This window comes from Buceros rhinoceros, unplaced genomic scaffold (assembly GCF_000710305.1).
Source record: "Buceros rhinoceros silvestris isolate BGI_N320 unplaced genomic scaffold, ASM71030v1 scaffold13408, whole genome shotgun sequence".
NCBI lineage: Eukaryota > Metazoa > Chordata > Aves > Bucerotiformes > Bucerotidae > Buceros > Buceros rhinoceros.
Window position 1 is genome coordinate 125,600 of NW_010427580.1, and position 20,563 is coordinate 146,162.

At 38.9% G+C, this 20,563-nt stretch overlaps 1 protein-coding gene across 1 annotated transcript in view; it reads left to right on the top strand.

Annotated features, from left to right (window-relative positions):
* Positions 1 to 20,563, top strand: part of EBF1 (early B-cell factor 1) — a 102,793-nt gene that overhangs the window by 70,585 nt on the left and 11,645 nt on the right. Inside the window, exons 5-6 of the mRNA XM_010141960.1 lie at positions 1,219 to 1,307; positions 20,003 to 20,068. Coding sequence (XP_010140262.1) covers positions 1,219 to 1,307; positions 20,003 to 20,068 — 155 coding nt within the window. The remainder of the gene's footprint in view (positions 1 to 1,218; positions 1,308 to 20,002; positions 20,069 to 20,563) is intronic.

Here is a 20,563-nt window from a genome sequence, read left to right on the forward strand (position 1 = left end):
AAAAAAAAAAACTTAAAAGTGCCCCCCAAAAAAATTATTTCCTTCCCCCAAAAAAAAAAAAAAAGAAAAAAAAAAAAAAAGGCTGAAAATACAAAAATCCACACTGGAAGGTTTTGGTTTTTTTTTTTTTTTTTCATTTAACTCAAAAGAATTGCAAACAAATTGCTGTGGAAAATTTCATCATTTCTATTGGCATGGGGGAGTCAAAATGCGCTGTTGTTTAGAGATGCTTGAGAATGCTTGACTGTTGTTCCAGTTCACCAAAGCACTTAGGAAATTTTAAGCACATGTTGAAGTCTCACTAACATCTGAGTTTTAAAGTGATCATATGACTGGAAATATAGCTAGAAGGTCATTCAGTGCAGTCCCCTGTAATTATAGGCAATCATATAAAAAACATAATATGCTCAAATTTGCTTTGCTGAAAGCAAATGGGTTTAAGTATGTGCTTACAGATAAGCATGTGCTTAAAGGCTTGGCACAATCAGAGACTCGATTAATGCAGGCAGACCAGCATTTTCATGAACATTAAAGTGTTCCACTTGCACCTTTTCTCTCCTCCATTTTATTGAACAAGGACTGTCGAAAGATGAACTAAAAACATAGATGATTTTTTTCTTAATTCATTAAGTCTTTTGGATCAGTTTAGTGCTGATTGGAGCCTGAGCTGGGCTGTTGAAGTCAGTGTTGATGAGTAAAAAATAAAGCCTCTGCCAAGACAAATGTCTGTATTTCGCAACAAAATTATGTGATCATTGCACATGTAGCGTATTAAATGTATAATAGAATCTAGAACAAGAGCGACTCTCTAATAGTTACTGCTTTTGTCTTCAAATCACAAAGGACCTTCCTCATAATATGAAAGCAGGGAAAAAAATGTGAAACGTGGGGTGCAAAATATTTATCAAATTTATGTGTTTGCAGCTTTCAGAGATAATAATTTCTTCAGACTTGGAAGATGTATGCAACATACATTTTCCAGCAACCTTGCTTTAGGAACTCAAGTGGGAAGGTTTGCCTTGCTGGTTGAACCAAATTCTCAGGACCAACCTCCAACAGCATTTGGATCAAGACTTCATAGTGCTGATTTCGGTAAAAGGGGCTTTTGCTTGGATTTTTGACCCTTCCTTGGTCTTGCAATGCATTGCCAGTCGTTACAGCCCAACGGAGCCCGCTCGCTGTGCGTTTGTCACATCTCGGTGTTTGTTGTTGTTTCAGCTCTGAACGAACCCACCATTGACTATGGTTTCCAAAGGTTACAGAAGGTTATCCCCCGGCACCCTGGTGACCCCGAGCGCTTGCCAAAGGTCAGCACAAAGTTTATTGTTCTGTTAAATATGGTTTTAGTAAATATGGTTACTGCATGTTTCTGTTTGAAAATGCAATACTCTGTGAATGTAAATGTAATGGTCCTGGTTTGGTCCCTATCCCAGATAAGCTGAAACAGAGGCATGACCAATAAAGCCCAACGAGCCGCTTTCATTGGAGGCTTGTGAGTCTTCTGTGACTTTTTGAGTCACGGTTAACTCAGACAGTTCTTGCCTTTCCTAAGATCAAATCTTGCTCTGTGTTCTGAAATACTTGACAAAGAACACATTTTTGTTGGTTATTTTGGAACGTGAGCAGCTTATTCAGAGAAGAATGACACTGTATCACGGTAGTACTTGCCATTATTTGAGAACCTCACCATTGATAAAATCAAATTGTTTGGATCTTCAGGGAACATGTGTCCACTTGCTGCACATGTGTTGATTTAGGATAATTGTTATATACTGCTTTATTTCAGGATAGATGAATTGGAGCAATGCATAGTGATTTCATGTTTGTTCCCATCAAAATTAGTGGGAGTTTTTTGTTGATTTCTGTCAGGAAAAAGCTGATGAAGCAGCAGAATATTTCGTATAGGCTTCTAGTATTTCTGTCTTGTACTGTGAAAACTCTCTCTGGGGCTGCATTCACTTTTGTTCTTGCCACCTTGCATATTTTCTCTGGCAAGAATTTGTGGTGAGTTTTGTGATACACTGGAGAAGAGAGGTGGGGTGTTTGAGAAAGGGCTGCTGCTTGCCGCAGGAACACTGAGCAGTAGTGTTCCCGAGCTGGAGTTGCTGTATGTGACCAGCTGCCAGCGTGTGTTTTAGCATCGTGCTCTAGCGTCCTGGCTGTTAGTGAGTGACTTGGGGAGTCAAACAGACCAAGCGTGTGTATTTGAAGAACACCACCTTGGACCTGTGGAAAGGAAGATGTGGATTTGCAGTCCTGGGACATAGAACAAATTGAGCTTTGATGCCTTAGGCCAGATAGCTCAAATAATGCGTGTCCGGTATAGCTGTTGTGACTCTGACCTTTCTTCCGTAGTTTCCTGAGCTGTTGGTAGGTTTCCATCAGGGATTGTTGTGGGCTTCGATTAGTTAAATTTCTGAAGTGTTTCAGGGGTGAGAAGATTTCATGAACACCATTAACTTATTTTATTTCGTGACAGAAATAAAATTCAGTATATGATTTTTTTTTTTACAGGCTTGTTAAGTCTTTTATCTTTGCCTAGGAAGGTGGTAGACAGTGGTTTCAGGGTCGATGATGTGTTGTCCTTGCCTCTTACCACCAAAGAAACATGCTGTCCTGGAGTGTTACATTTTACATTGGCTCTGTTCACCCTCTACAAGCTGCCCCTTTCTCTGACTTTTGGACAGATTTGCAGCAGGACACAGCTTTTGTTGGTTGTCAAATTTCCCTCCAGAGGTGCAACTCTTTCCAAAGAAAGACAGCATCCTTCTGTAGGGACTCATTCATCTGTATCAGACCTCTGCAGCCAGATGTGCACATTGAGAAAAATTGTTTCTCAGAAAATAAGTGAAGCAGCCTTCACTATCCCCGAGGCATTTGCAAGGCCCAAAAGACATACTACAGAACTTCCCTGAACCAAATGTTCGAGCGGACTAGTAGATGGCCATAGCTTTCCTCTAAATCAGCAAATTAAAATAAGACTGAGCAATTCCAAATCGGGTTATGCAGCTGGGGGTTGTGGTGCATCACCAACTTTCACAGGCACTGGGCTCCCTTTCTGACACCCATGGCACTGAGGGAGTCTCCAGCAATGCTCTTCTGTGCTGGTATGGGAATAAAGCCACCAGGCTGAGCATCCTCCTCTTCCCCATTTAGGCTGAGGGTGTTACCACACCGATAACCACACGTTCCTGCTATCTAGTGTCATGGGACATAAAAACAGGCAGAAGAAAGCTCCATCTAGCTCCATATCTTGACTCCAACATTTAGCAGGTATTTATGGATATGAGAATGAGAGGTAGTACTGAGTCGTCTGTCCCCTCGTGTATCTTCTTGGCTTAATGTGTTTGTTTTGAGTATCTTTTCAAGCTATATTTTTCAAATCTTTAAATCAAGGGCAATTGTGGTTATGTATGCAGAGGTATGATGCGATGACCTGAAAGTTAACTGCTTAAGGACTGAGCAAACTCAGTGAAGAAACTAGTATCTGTGCAAGAGGGAAACAGGACAAAGAGGAGGGTTTTTTTTTTTTAATCTTTGGGCAATTCCTTCTGTGCAAGCTTGAAGGTTGGACCTCAAGTTCAAGACTCATTAATATGCCACGCACAGAGGCTGAATGCAGCAGGGGTTGGCACATGTCGACTTCTGTATTTGAGGCATGTGCAAGCTTGAAGGTTGGACCTCAAGTTCAAGACTCATTAATATGCCACGCACAGAGGCTGAATGCAGCAGGGGTTGGCACATGTCGACTTCTGTATTTGAGGCACTGATGGTTCAATTCCCAGCATCGCTTGCTGGCTCCGGGATCATAATCAAGGACGCAGTGAGTCTCTGTGCTGGGTGAGCACTGCACAGCGTTCCTCCCCATGTCATTAAACCAGGAAGGGCCTTGGCAGTTTTCCACTACAGACAATTCTCAGTGGCTACTTAGAAGAGATTTGGAAGCCATATGGCTTCCACAGTGGAACCACAGGCAGAGAGGGCAAATGTATATGTGTGTGTGTGTGAGAGAGAGAGGAGAGCAGTGCTTAAAGCTTTCAATATCCTTTCCTGCATTTCCCCCATTGTCCTGCCAGTGCACCATCACTTTCTGATCATTAAAAAGCTTGTATTTATGCACTAGATAAATAAAACAAAACAGATTTCTATAATTGCTGCTAGGGCTTGTGGCTATTATTCCATTGAAACATTACTGCTGAATTAGAGATCTCTCAAGAAGCAGAAATGGTTATAATTTCTGTATTCATAAAGGCATGCAGTCCTTCTCATGGACCAACAAAAGCATTCTGCTGTGCGACTGATCCCTAAAGTCAAGGAGAATCATTGCGGCCATCAAGTGTTAGCACATGCTCTACCCTCCAGAGCTGAGGAGTTAACCATTGAAGCTAGTTGAGAAGTTTAATCTGCACTAGTATCTCCACTAGTTTAGAACCAGTATTTTCAGAACTGTTCATTGTTCATGCTTGGGGTGATTTTTTTTATATGTTCCAGCTATCTGCAGGAAGAAGGCAAAGAAAAAAGCCAGCTTTTGAAGGCTTTTTCCTATGTCTAGGGCTTCAGTAGCCAAATTCCAGTGGAGAATGGCCTCTCACAGTGAGGAGAATGGGAGTACCTGGGAGCTAGAGTTATTGGACTGCTAGACTGACAGATGATGACATAGATATGTGTTTAAAGCAGAAATACGATATATAGTTTCTGGAGAAAAAGGAGTGGGAGCTGATGTTGGCAGCTGGGCTGTGGAGCCAGCTACGGGCCGGAGTCCTGTTCTCATCTAGCACAGAGCAGGTCATGGAAAGCAGCCAGCGTAGGGTTGTCACTAGTAGATGCACATGTCTGTTCATACACACACACACAAACACATGCAGCAAGAGCAGAGACAGGCAGTACACAGGAGCTGGGATTAGCACCCAAAGCCTGCAGTGAGCTCAAGTACCAGCAGTGTGCTGGGCAGTATAGTCTTTCCTTTCTAATACAGGCAGGAGGCAGATCAGAGGAAACAAGAGACCTCTGGGGAGAAGTGAAAAGAAATACCATGATGCTAACGTTAAGAAATCGTATTGTTGTCCTGCAGGAGCAGTCTGTAGGAAGCCTGCCTGTGGAGCGCAGAATAAACCTGCACGTGTGTGGGCAATTTCATGGTCTCGTGTTTGCATATGTGCACACAAATACACACGTGTTGTTGGTTCTTGCATACATAACTGCAGTGAAAATCAGTAAAGCGTTCAGATCACAACAACATGTTGAGTCTATTGAGGTTCATTCATGTAACTACCCTGCAATCCTTAAATCCCTGGCAGATACGTTGCGATTCAGCAGTTTTGTTAAAACTCCACAGCTATGGCTGTAAAACAGTTTCAACTGTGATCTAGATTTGAAACATCCATCCTAAATGATTTAATAACAGCGATGCCTCTTTATATGCAATTCCCTACAATTTATTTGCCATTTTCACCACTCTTACAACTCATCACTTGTATTTAAATTAAGTGCAAGATTGTTCACTCTGTGTTTCTGAAGCAAGTCATTGCACTGACCCCCCCTGTGATCTGACATTCTCTCCCTCCCAGTCTGTTGCTTAAATGCTCTCTCCAGGAGACCCCTTATGGCTCCTGAAAGGGACCTTTACTTCTGGTTTCTCTTCATGTTTATGAAAGTGGAGCCTCCCTCTCTCTCTAGCACACAGAGAGCTCAGATCCCTGCTGAGCAAGGAGCACACGTAACCAGGCTTCACCTTCCCTTCAGCTCCTTTTCTCTGGTCAGTCATTAGACCCACCTCAAGACATATCCCATCTCTCATTTAGGACATTAATAGAAGGTTCTTATTAGGAACCAGCATCTGACAAAAGCAGTTGTCTTTTCGCATGTGAAGTCCCACAGATCTGCCCTTTATCCATCATGACACAGGGATTGTTTATATGACAAATAAAGGTTGTCTCTAAATGTGGGTGGGTTGGCCCAACCTTGCTAGTGGAGGTTGAAATAGTGATGAAGACAAAGCAACTCAGGTTTGCTGCTTCAGAAGGACCCAATGGAAGTTCCAGAATGAATCTGCATTTGCTAATTCATGATAATCTGTTGTAACCTAAGTTAGTGATTTTCAGTTAAGAAAACATGTATTTTGGGTTTTTTTCCCCACCCGGTGTTACAAGAGGGTTGTAAGAAAACTTTTTTACTAAGTATGTGCAGGAAGGGGGAGCATGTGAAGAGCTGCTGGAGTTCATCTGTATAGCAAGGAGAGTATGAGATGTGCGTGGTGGTTTCCACACTCTACTGTAATATTTATAGAAATGTGAGACCAGTGTTAAGGTTGGTGTTGAACCCTTAACGGTTGGGGGTTTTAATTTCCTAAAAATTTGGGCATTTAGTTGGTTGAGGGCCTTGGGCTTGGTTTCAGTTTGTCCTATTGAAAATATTCAGGGAGAGAGTTTCAAAGCTATTGAGAAGACATCCAAGATGCCTGAGGCTACTGTGAAAGTATCACCCTTATGGGGTGGTGCATGTCAGAGGCATGTCTGGGAATATATGAAGAGTCTGAAATGAGAGAGGTCTAAGTGACAGAGCCACGCTGAAGGGCAGAGCCACATACAAATGGCTGGCAAGGAGCCCTTTCCTTCTGAAGGTCAGTCGTGTTCATACACATTTCAATGAGTTTTCTTTATAAGTGGGTCAGCATTTACTCAGCAAAGAATTAGAGCAGATGGTGTAATTTAGAATCTATGACAAAACTTTTAATAGATCAGGGCTAACACGATGACAAGGAGCTCTGTGCCGTTCCCCATTCCTGATTGCTGCTTTACCCTGTGGTAAAAATCATGCCTGGGATTGGATTCTCTAGCCTGCACGTTCCATCTGAGCAACTTGAACCACTTGTTTGAACATCCTGTAAGAGGCATTTCTCTATTCCTGTAACCTTATTGTTATTATTTTTAAATCAATGATTAGCTGAGGAGGACAGGAAGATACCAAACAGGTAAACACAGTCCTTGTGAGGAGTAGAGCTTTTGAAAGAAAAAGCCAGTTTGAAGAAAGTAACAAAGGCTGCATTTCTGTATTTTGCTCCATGGAGCTGAAAATATCTAGTAAATTGATCCCGTGGGAGTAATAAATACACATTACTTTATCTTGTACTTCATGTCCTATACCCCTGAGCCTTGATAGAACAACACCACTTAATAGACTTAAAAAAAGAGTAATTACAGTCATTGGTTGTGTGATATTTCAGCCCTTCCAGCCCTGCCTGACCTTCTAATTTAGCTCACCGTGTCTAACTAATGCATTTATATTCATCTTTTATGAAGCATGTGTAGTACAAAATTGACTTTGCAGCCTTTAGCAAGCTGTCTTACCAGGTTTAGGATCTGGTTAGCACAGTGTATTGTATAGCATATGTACATTTACAGCAGAATTTTTCACGCATATGGCTCTGATCAACTATTACTTTTTATCCTTTTGGAAATAACATAAAAAATATTTATTCCATTTCATCCTCCCCTCTCCTTTTTAAAGCTTTTATTCATTGCGGCATTATTTACAGCTAAACATGCAGGCAGAAAGATGCAAGCATTTTTAAAATGATTACCACTAATGTTTCTACTTGTCAGAAGTGCTTAAATTCTCCTGCACTTTGACTAAAAACTTAGCACTTCTACCTTTATAAGAATTTCAAATTTATAAGATCTTACCAAGCTGATTTACAAACACAGCTGACAGTTTATGATGAATGATGTTGCAAAATGTGCAATATGTTTCTCTGTCATTTCTATGCATGTATGTAATAAGAAGAAGATCAAGAAGAGAGAACCCCCCTCTGAAAGAAACCCTTGAGTTAGAGAGCACACGCACAAATCTCTCTCCTGCGTTTCCTCATAACTTCCTGCTCACTTCACTCATCCAGTGGAGCACAATTGTTCTCTGCGCATTTTCTCCCACCATATGGTATCCTCATTACCATACACTAAGGGTCCATATGGGGAACTTGTGAAGTGAACTGTATTCATTTTAACTGCCAGATGAGCAGCCTTTTGCTTTGCAAGCTTAGCTTAAGTCATCTGCTGTCTTTATGTTGTTATGGCAACACAGCACCAATAAAAAATTCTAATCTACTGTAAGTGTCTGGGATCACAGTATTTTAAATGCTTGCCGTAACTGTCCTCTAAGTGAAGATGCTTGTTCTTTTAGAATGACAAAGGGTTATTGTCAACTCCAGCAGGTGGCAGTAAAGAAATTTATTCTTTTTTAACCTTTTCTAAAAAAAAAAAAATTTTTTCCTTTTCCCCCATCACCCACCACCTCAAAAAGTCACAAAGTTGCGCCACATGGTCACTCCTCTACATTTCCTAAGATTTCTGATGCTGAGGTTAGACTTGCACATGATACTTCTAAACTGCAACTCAAATACTAAAAGTACTGAAGTACGAAACTGTGGTGGCAGCTCATGCACTTTATTGACAGAGATCCAGGCTCAAGTGCCACTTCACCAGGGCTCTGAAGCCTCCATAGCCCCACAGCTAGTTCAGTTTTGAAGCTGTTTTTTAGCTATGTTTCCAAACCCCTGAATCAAACACAAAGCTAATTAAGAATAGCTTATAGTAATGGAAGTAGGCAGCAGCATCCTTAGATATAAATAATTTTCACCTCTGCAGGCCACATGATATGTTGCATCTCTGTCTCTCTCTCTGTATTGAAAGTGAATGTTTGTAGTCTCAGTTCATCAGTTCACATTAGCCTCATGCTGAATATTTAAACACAGAACAATTTGAACACACCATGAAGAGAGACAGTGACTGCACTTTCAGTTGGAACAGCAAGAGCTCATCTAATAATAATTTAGTAAATCAGCCATTTAGTGGCTCAGTTGTACACTGTATTGTGCCAAATAATATTCAGTTCAACTGTATGCTGGTGAAATTGAAATTCAGACTCCAGTCACGTGGCACTTTTTTGCTCAATGGAGAGATGAAATGGAAAATCACCCTCCCAACAGACTGCTTGAGTGTGGTGATTTGTCAAAAACGTGGCATATATAAACAATATAAACAGAATTTGGTTGTATGTGGTACAATCTATTCTAATTAGGCTTTTATTATTGTGGTTTCTTCTGCACAGATTATTTGATAATTCGGGATTCACATTTACATCTTCAGTTTATTTTATATATGGGCAGGGAGCAGGTCCGCATAGTTACTGCGTAGTTACAGCCCTTTAAGGCCCGGTCCTGAGGGAAGTGTGGGGGGACCTTTATTGCCATACTCGGAGCCCTGGCTCACAGAACACCGTGAGCCCTTAGGAGCACTGGGGAAACACAGCTGCTGCCTCTCCTCCTTGTGAAGCGCCGTGTATGCTACTCCATAGCATGATGCAGTGTCAGATTAATTTCTCTTCCCTGTTTAAGGCTATCAGGATTTGTAAGGAGTGGTACTATCTTCTATTAGACTAACTGATATAACTGGAAAAAACCACACAACCTTTTGGGCGCCCAAGCCTTGCTTCCTGTGTGCTGACTGTGCCTTTTCTCGCCTGTATCAATGGGTCTAATAAAAGATATTACCTCACCCTAAAAAACTTGCCTTGGTTGTAACCATAGACCATTGTGACTTCAGCTGAACAGCTATGCTTTAAGGCTGCCTCTGATGACGGTGGGGTAGAGAGAGTATTTTCCTAGAAAGTATGTTGTGAAGTTTAATTTGTTTCCGTCAAAGTGGAGCTTTGAGATCTTTGAATGCAGGGCATTGCAGAAGTGTGAAGTAATGTCTATAATCTCACCTACAGTTTTCATTTCTAGCCTAGTTTCAGGTGTTATGCAGTGGTTTACGTGGTGATGTAAAATATGATTGCCACGAATTTCTCACAACACAGTACAATTGAGTAGCAGAAAAAGCATCCTTCTAACCATCACGATGCCGTTTAGCAGAGAGGGCTGGAAGCAATAGGATGCCTGTTGTCGTAATTCTTCGAAGAAATACAGAGCTTCACAATCTATGCTCAACTGCTGACACTTGAAAACTCAAACATTTTGGTAAGATGAATCAAGCAGTAATGTTTCTTTTATGAGATCTCCTCACGGGAAGGAAAGGTTTGGCACCATTTGGAGATCAGGCTCAGTGATCCATCATAGCAAAGTCAGCTGTCCTGGCGCGTCTCATAGGTCACTCGATCGAACCAGTGGCTCTTACAACTATATTATTGCTTATGGAACAGTAATTGAGGCACCATGGTTAAAAATTACCTGGTCTAATAGGCAGTGAACAATTTGCACTCAATACAATTATAAGCCAAATCATTCATTTCATAACACTTGGACTAATTTATTTGTTGACCTTTTAATATCCATAGCTCTTCAGTAGTATTAACTGCAACTCAGACAAAATCTCCTGTTCATTTTACTTTCATTGATTTTTTTTTTTTTCCATTGAGGCAGTAACAACCGTTTGAGTACATCCTTTTCTAGCTGTTGTAAGTCAATCATGTAACTTCGGTTGATATAACTCAACTGGACTGAAATGTCCTCTCAGTAGAATAGCACACAATCTCGTGCTACTTATATAAACACAGATGTGTGGTTTTGATTTATTGTAAAGAATGTTTTGGGATGTATTTGTGACTGTAGATGACAAATGTTATGCTTGCTGAGAGGAGAATGAAAACAAAACACAGGAGCATTTTTTAAAAGCAGTGCCACATATGTAACACATGTTTTTGTTCATATATTATGGGAGATCTAAGATACAGATATTTTTTTAATTCGTTGCTGTTAATTTTGTTCTTTAGAATGACCTATGCAACTTTGCTAATGATGCTATATTCATGATTTCATCTGAACACGACATCTTGTCTCTTGAAGTCCTTATATTTTATAGAATAGAGGTGCTTAATTTTTCCAGATGTGAGCTTCTGACAAATCAAATGTGTGTAAAAGTAGTTTTTAATACATAAGGAAGAAATAATACTAATGTTTTGATAATCTGAATTTTCTTTCATTTTTCAGCTTCAAACTAGCATGAGTGCTAAGAGGTTTTGATGATCAAAAAAGTTGCAGAAATACCGATGTATTTTGCAAAATCAGTGGTGAATTTTGAAGCACATCCATAAATATATGCTGGTGTAGTGACAATGGTAATCTTTTCACTCACCACTGAAAAAGGAGCCCTAGGTTGTATAAAATGATGTGGAGGTGTACTCAGATAGCATTATCTCTGAAATGCTGGATAAATTAAATTTCTTTAATACATGGTTATTCAACATTTACACTTGTTTTGGATAATTTCAGCTGAATTTTTAAGGTGTAACTTAAAAATATTAGTAAGAGGAACAAGATACCTTTTGTTTCTGATAATGAAGTTGAAAATTTTCTAGAATATATGCCAGGAGGCACTTCACTGAAGTAGTCTTTCTGAGCCAAAGCCTCTTTGTACAATAAAATACTGTAAGTCCTTTGAACGCATAGTTATAAAATACAGTTGTTACACATTTGGCATTTTATGCTTCCCTGGAAATTACCACTTGGTATCTACACCTAATCTATGGTCTGTCTTTTCATTTCGATTCAGTCTGAAGTGGTCCTTCGTTGTAATGAGAGTGCCCCTTACAAGAGACTTATTTTAATTATACTGATGATAAAATGTAAGTGAAAGTAGTCATTTGTAGGGGTTATGACTGAGCAGTGTGTTTTAACTGTAATACTAAAACTCACCAACGTTATTCCAGTCTCTATTTCAACGTTTTTATGCACTCAGTCTCCACAGAACATAGTGCAATATCATTGTAGGTCACAATTTCAGTGTGTCTTATTTTTCAGTTTTCCTCCTGATAGTACAAGTAACCTCAGTTTCTAACTACCAACACTTCCCACCTGAAGGGAACAATCCAGAAAGGTGACCGTTTCACAGATCTTAAGGATATGCTGGCTTTTTTTTTTTTTTTTTTGGTACAGAAAATACCTAGTTTGGCATACTCAGATGTTTATATTGGTAAATCCATTAATAAAGAACAACTCTCAAAATTAAATGGACAAAACATATATACAATTTACACTTTAACTGTGAGATAGCTCTGCCGATTTAACTCAGCAGACGGTCTTGCTTTGCAATACCGAAAATAATTATATATCTCTCTAGATTTAAATGCAGAGTGAATTATGCCACCCAATACATTCTAGACGTGACCTAATGGGAGAGCAATTTAAAAGTGATACAATTGGACCTGTGTTCGGAAAGTCTTTGTGTATACAAATGATAGAAAATAGATATCAGCCTATTTGCCAAGTAAAATGTTTTTCACTCTTAGAAATACATAATTGGATACCTGCGTTGTGCCACACACAAAATCACAAGCCACATTTAATCTTTTTTTAATCCCTAGTATTCTAGGAAGTTTTTCTAATGGGGACAATAATATGATCTGCAGAATAAAGCTCCTAAACCAGCCTGTGCAGTCTCTTTGGACGACAGTGTCAGGATTAAGGGTCTTCTGTTCATTTTTCCTAATTCTTTTTAAGTTTACTTAAGTCCAGACCCTTCAAATAATTCAAAACATTCTTCCATAAGGGGACTTTGACAATTTTCCAAAAATATATGTGTATAAAATGATCAGGAGAAGACTTTGAGTAATAAATCTTTTTTTTTTTCCTTGCAACTCCCATCTGCAGCTGTTTTCAAAGAAAGGGGAATGTTGATACTATGAACAGTGGAGGAAGAACTATCGAAAATCTTACATATGCAAAACCAAAAAACCTAGAAGCTCATTAATCTCAATAACGAATATCTGCTTCAAATAGTTTGGGGTAAATTTTCAAAAAGAAATGCCTGAGGTTCCTGAGATTGCTCTGTGCATGTCTCTTTGTATATTTTGCCCAGGGACTGAAGGTAGCTGTGGCACGTGCAGAAAATTCAGAGTATAAAATGTGCTTTTAGGTCATTGTGGCAAACCCTTGAGGTCAGATAGAAGAAAACAATCTGATGTTATAATTTGTTTGCTCATATGTACGTGGATAAATCAGGAATAATCTTTTTGTTGTCTAGATAGACAGGAATAGTGTGAGTCACTGTAAACTGGTGGGATAGAGGAATTTCTGTAAATTAAGTTGGTGAATAATTTCGTACTTGCCATTTAATTGAGTTTATGGGGACCTATCCATTCATGAGCCAGCTTGTATCTCATTTATTTTGTTTTCTAATGATTCACTGGATCTGCCAAACTGATCATAGTATGAAAGATGGGATTCCTAAGGAGAAGAATGTGCAGAACTGGTCTTTACATGCTGGGATAAATACTGCAGCCTTTTGTAGAGCAAGAAAAATGTGTTTCCTTTCGTGATCTCACTAAATTTCAAACTGAGGGGTTCTCTCCTTAGATCCTCTCAGTGTGAGCTTGCAAGATGACCTGTGGGAAATGCTGTGGAAGATGCCGGAGAATTACCGTAGCATTGATTTCTTAATAAGAGCATTAGTGAGTCTCAAAAACGACTGACATCTACCAGGCACCAGATGATATGTGGTAGGGCATGAATAGTGTAGTAATACCTACCAGCCCTGCACTCCCTGCGCTGTGTGCATGGAAGGTAGGTTGGCCTCATGAGTTAAAATCTGACAGCTCTGAAGGGTTCCTGCAGGTAGCTATAAAAGCCTTTTTCAGGTAAGCTTAGGGGTCTGGGGCAAGATATACTGCAAATACACTTAGGAGAATCAAAGCTCTGCAGCCACCTGAGGGACACAGGTGTGACTCATGTAATCAGTGCTGGATAAAGTCCCCAAAAGAGGTGATTTAAGCACTGGCAGAGTGATTTTATATCTGCTCTCACATACCCACTCTTCTCCCTTTGACTCAGAGACTTAACATTAGCAGAGAACTCCAGGGCTTTTAGCAGCAAAACCACCCAAATTACTTGCCAGATGCTTCAGTTCATGGTAATATGGTGGGAACACCCAGACTCTCAAATGTCAGTTTATTCAAAGAGTTATTCCAATGGAACTGTATTAATGCTAGTTTATTCCGTGCTGCTGTGCACCTAGATGAAGGACACATCTGTGCTAACTGCTGATTCTGTTGCTATTGTTACATACCCATCATTTATGAAAATGAAGACCAGCAGCATGAGTGGTGTGGATTAAAAAAGGAGGCTGATACCTTTATTGAGTATCAAAGTACACCATATTAACAGGATGATAATAGGGTAAGGTGGGAGACTCACGAGGACAGACTTACAGGTGATCGTCATAGTTTTGTTCCTTCTTTTGTCAGGAGTATTTGCAGAAAAGTCTGTTGGAATGGGGTATGTGTTCCCTATTGCTATGTGTTTATCACCTTTGTGGTTAGGAGGTGTTCTAATCATCGATTCCGAATGTTTATGGCTAGATGCCTGCTCGCATTTGCACTTCAGTGTTTGTTCTTTCTGCTGCCTCATATAGGCTTTCTATATTTTATTTATAAGGTTGGCTCACTGTGGAGCAGGTGGTAAGGTCATGCATGACTGTTTTTAGTGCTGGAGATTTAAGCTGTGATTTTCAGTTTGGGGTGAGGCTGATGAGACGACAATGGCTTGGAAAAGCGAAGGTTCTAGCTCCCACTGTAGACCTGTTTTCTGGAAATTGCCACTGAAATGCAGTGACAGGGATTCAGTGTGCTTCCATCCTATAGGCACTGATAAGCAGAAGCTTTTTTTTTTTTTTACCCCTCAAGTGAAGTATGTTGCCTTTGTCTCTCATTTTTTCTTCCCGTCTTTGTAATATCTGTATGGTGTTTACTTCTTCACTGTGATTCAATTACAATATATGGAAACAATTCAGTTTGTTTGCTGGAGAAGTTTTCATCTTTGTGTGAGTACAAATATCTTTTCAGTGAGATGGCCCTGTTATTTTATACTTCCCATTAGGCTGGCGTAGTTCCCTCAGTTTTACAGTAAATGGAGGATCTTTACGTGTTGAATGGCTTTTATAAGTCTTTATAAAGCTGTAATTGCTGAAAATGATACAATAATGCAGTGCTCAGTGTAGATGTGGAGAGACGGGAAGTTCTGGACAGGAAGTTCTGAAATTTTTGTATGCCAAGCTAGATGGCTGGCATTTTAGATCCGTGGCATCCTTCTATAAATGGCTCTCTACCAAAATGTTTCTTTTGCCTTTACACTCGAAAGAGGTGTTCACAGTTTTATTGTTATGTTTTAGAATATAACGCATACAAAAATTTTAAGTAGAAGTTTAAATCTTAGCTCTGACATATATCCTTAACTGGTACATTTATAGTTTCACCCAGTGAAAAACAACAGAAAAGTTTGACCACAAATTACTGTAATTTTCACTTGAAATTGCAGAATATGACCTTTCCAAGGTGAAGGGAACTGGAGTCTGATGTTCAGCATTTTGACTCTGCAGAAGAGTTTTTTCTTGCAAGTAGCCGTGAAAGTAGGAAGTTAGAAGGCAGAGCCAGGAGGTCAGACATAAGAGTCAAGGAAGTATAAATGACATCATCATCCCTAAGTACCCTCTCAGAAGATGGATGAGCTCTCTATTGTATTACAATGCTAAAGAGCATTAGAAGGTGATATGATATCTAGACAACACATAAGATAAATGTCTCAGAGTATGCTAGAACAGCCTCCCCTCACCCTCTCCCCAAGTACATAAATCCTTTAGTGGTCTCAATAATACAATATGTGGCTGATGAGTGTTATATATTGTGGTCAGCTTCTTCTTGACAAAATTCATTTAGATTTAACCAAATACCTTGAACATTATCTAATTTAGTTACTCAAATAACTCAGTGTAACTCTAGAAACCCTTCATCTGACTAGTCCTTTTGGGACACAAAGCAGATTTTTTTTTTCACTGTTGCTGAATAAAAATAAGCAGATGTCAAGAGACATCTTTTTTAAAGCTGGTACAAAATGTGTTTGTTGTGATAAAACTTGTAATGCCAGTTTCATGATCTTAATGAATTCCTTCAGAAGAGAATGAATGCCACAAACAAACCATGCAAAGTTGCTGTAATGGGGATTCACTCTGAATTGCAGTGTTTGTGCTTCATTCTGGTATGACTTATATCAACTTTCCTATAGTAAATTTGGAATATGCAAAGTTGCGGTAGACTTCACTGCCCAGCCTCCTCTTTTGCTTATGTAAACATCCCTTAGTATTTTCAGGAGAAAAAATTGGTTAAATGTTTAATAGCATTCCTGTTGCAAAAATTAAAAAAGTAAAAATCCCTCAGTAGAAAATCAGCTTCAGTTTGGAATAAAAATGGACTCTGGATCTCTGGTGTGTAGCCGCATGGAGGGCAGAGTTCTGATGCGTCGTATTTAATCACTAAGGTAATCTTTCCTCTTTTTGCTATTTGCTCAGTTGCTATTTTTATAGGAATAAAATTATGCTCATTTGAAATAAAACACAAGACAAGATGACCCTCACTTTAGCTCTAGCTAAATGCTGCAAAGTCCTTTATTCTAAACGAAAAGCTGTCAGACTTTTAGCGTTAATAGAAGAGTGGATCTTTCTTGACAAATGCCCCCATAAATTAGATATTAGCTTTAGTCAAACTCTGTCTCTCTCAGGAAGTGTTTCCACTTGCATATTCAATTGGAAGGACCTTACATGAAGCCCACTTACTGCTATAAAAATCTAGGCTTCTGAGATGAAGGCAAAGAAAAATTTCTGTGAACAAAAAGAATATCTGGAATAACAGACCTTGAGCTTATGCAGAGATTTCTTTTTACAGAATGTGAGTTTCACTCACTTTTTGATATGTCTGTCTGCTGCTCTGTCCACCCAGCTGTTTATCCATCACCATTGCAGAGGTAACATGCAGTATCAATTGGATTTTAAAAGACATAGATCTTTTATATTAGCTGTCCTTTTTTATAATACCTTTTACAAATTTAATCAATGCATTTTAATATACAATATAGTTTAAGTGCAATATACAATAAATATTCGAGCTTCGTCTTAAACATGCTCTAGCCTTTAAATTGTTAAAACTGCAGTGCCCTTTCAATCTACTTACATAATGTCATAAAATATACATTTCAAGGTAAATGAAGTCAGCTACTTCAATTTAGTCCCTCAAACTGGTAGTAAATGAGAGGTTAACACTATGGTGCCAAACCCATTATTGAGTAAATTTAGCACCTTGGACAGCTCTGTAAAATCTTTATTGCTTTCCTGACCTGCTCGTCATGTTCTGTCTATGTGTTCAGTGGCTCTCAGCTCTGATTGAAAGGCAATATATTAGATCCCGAACACAAACATGCTCGGGGGCTGCTTCACTGTGAACGTAATGACATGGAGGTGAGAACAATTTTCTGGTCACCGCAATCCGAGCACCTTGCAAGGTCTGTTGCTCTAACTTATAGAGGACTTTTGGGGCTCCTTTGTATGTGAAATCGTAGCAGTAGCTTCTGTGGTGATTTAAGCAGAGCTGCAAAGGATTTAAGATGCATTCAGAAAACAAGAAGTTAATATCTTGAGCAAGTCTATCGTAGCATTTTATTGTGTGTTTTTAAAGCTGTTTCTGTTTAGAACTACCATTGGCTCTGGAATAGAAGATACCACTATTTGACACAGGAGTTTTTGTGTAACATCTGCTTCATATGATCTGAGAATGTCATAAACAAGTAATGCTTTTATTGTATGAAAATACTGTTAGGGAAAATATGAAACTCAAATTTACAGACTCTGAAAATGTGGAAAAAATATAACCGTTGACTAGCTAGGAAAATTGAATGCTACTTGTCAAATGTATTTCAATAAACCATCATGACAATTAGTTTTATTTACGTGCAATAAGGTATAGAATCAAAGAACTTCCAATGTTTAAGAGCTGGATTATTTTTGATATTAGGTAAAGCAGCTGTAAGACTCCATGTAATTACCTCATTTTTTACCATGGTCTTCAATCTCTTTTTAGACGCATTCTAAGGTTTTTAGCTCAGCATAGCATAAATAACCATGATTAGTCAGGTAGAGCAGAAATGACTATTTAAACTTCCTTTTTTTTTAGTAATTTAGCATAATGACAGCTTAGGTTAACAATATTCCAAAGCAGTTTGTGGGCTCTGTATCATATTCTAATTTTCCATCGGTGAAATATATAGAGCAAACAATTTCTCCTGTAGTGAAATAAATCGTAGTTTGCAAAGTCAAACACCTGTGCAGTAATTTGCCACCTAAAATCACGCATTGCAAAAGATAATGTTTTTCGGTAACATCTCTGTTCTTCTCTAGTTTGTATCTTCTGTATGAGGCACAAAGGACAACTCAGTGTTCTGATTCTTCTTTTAAAGCAACAAGAATTGATTGTACCTGGATGTTGTTTGTAGTCTGCCTGTACATGATTATACTGCTAACTATTGTGCTCAAGCTATGAAAAAAAAAAACCCCAAAAACCAACCACAACAGAAAGAACCACCCTCACCAAAAAAAACCCCTAAAAGCCCAACAAACCAAAACCCCACAACCCTCCCCGCAGAAAAAAACTGTAGCAACTTCACTCCTCAGAATCTCTTTCAAATGTTGAAATGTAGTGATTTAAAAATCCATCAATTATATATTACATTGCACTTCATATGTGGAAAATAATTTAAATGTGTGTTCTGAGAGAGGGGGGTGTGTGCAGGAGAAGGCAAGCCGAAATGTTTACTAGGAGTACAAAAATCCTCCATCTCATTTTTGAATTTAGGACATTATATATGTCATAAGTAGTTACTGCAGTATGACAACTATTTTATCTTATATTATAGAGAATTTAAAATTGAAAAAAATGCTAATATGCATCTAAAAGCTTGTCATTTGAAGAGTTGTTCAAGTATTTTTGAAGAGGTTATGGTGACAGCAAAATGAACGCAATTATATCTCTATTTTCTGATCAGAGTCTACAGTATACGAAAATTGAGCATTACCGTTTCTTTTTGGTATAAAATATGGCTATTGTGTAAAATATTTTAAGTTTAAAAGTTTAACTTTGTGGAAAACTATAAAATCATTAGAACGGGTACTATTTTTGTAAGCTACTTGCAGAAATATACCTTGGTGAGTAGCATCGTGTTAATATATTAGAGCAATGCTTAGGAGCTGGGAATTACAAAAATGTATTGTTTTACTCAAAGGACAGTCTCGGCTGCTTTTGATCCGGCAATTGGGAATCTGCTTTGAAAGAGTAAGAAAAAAGAATTATTCTGGGGTAATTCTGCAGCGCGTTTTTACATTTTCTATCAGGATTGTTCCTTGAGATTTTTCCACACTGTGAAATACAGGAACACAGGAAATGCTATCATTACTTGGACACCAGATTAAAATACTCTAAGAAATATTAAGGAAAATGGAGAAAAGAAAACTTGCCCCAAATAGAGAACTAAATCCCAGACTGTTTTAAATTCCACTGCCTGGGGGGGAATTTTTCCAGGACGCACTGCAGCATACTGGGCCATTCTCTCATCCTGCGTGTGTTTTCCTTTTGAGCATCATTTTACGTACATGGGTCCCAGCCTGACCCATTGTATCAGGATACAAGCCGAAGAAGTTGAAAGGTTGTATTACCGGTAACATAGGACTGATTGGACATCTTTTGAATGTGGCCTGCTGGGTAAGGTCACAATTCCTGCAGTATGCAATTAAGAATAAAATAAACACATTGAAGGGATTCATAACGTGCTCTGAATGACATTGATTGCAGTAATCTAGTAAATGACCTCAGGATTGTATTCTGCAATAAACCGATGAGTGGTTTATAGTGCAGATGGTAGAGACAATTGAGTGATGTATTTTATTTTGCAGCACCAATGATTCTCACCTTTTGACTTGATTAAGTGTGTGTGCGAATAGGATGAACTAGTGATTTAACAACATTCAGTGGCTGCTGAGAGCTGTTACAATTAAGGTGTACCTAGCTGGAGGAAAAAAAAAACCAAACCACGAAACACGGTGCAACTAATAGAACAGTATTAAACATTCTAATATTTGTTTTCTCCCACAAGGAGTTTATTGAACTCAGAGGAATGCATCTCTTTTTCTATTGACAGGAAGTAATACTGAAGAGGGCTGCTGATTTAGTAGAAGCACTCTATGGTATGCCACATAATAACCAGGTAAATGCATTCTACTTCAGCAATTCTAAACATGATTGTTCCTTAGATGTATAGATAGATCAGGGGCTAAAGGTATGCGATACTACAGTGTGAGACAAGAACAAATATAGAGGCAGTATCATATCTGGAGTGGGGTTTAGTTTCCTTGTTTCCTTTTTTAAAGGGTGTGAATTTAGTGCTTGTAAAAGCATCGTCTTACTAATCCCGGGGGCATTTGCCCACTTTCACCCAGTACTGTATAATATGGGCAATGATACACGTTATGTCTTGCCACCAATGATCCTTCAATCTTACCCTAAAGACAGCTTTAAGGTGGAATAAGTCGAGGTTCCAGCCCCATTCTGCCAGTTGGTCTTGTTATGCAGAAGAGTGGCTACTGGGACTGAAAATCCCAACTCTCTTACCACAGATGTCAGGATTTATCATGAAGGCAGCAGATCTTATAAGCATTAGCTATCAGTCAGCCAACTGGTTTAGAAAGAAAAGCATCTAGTT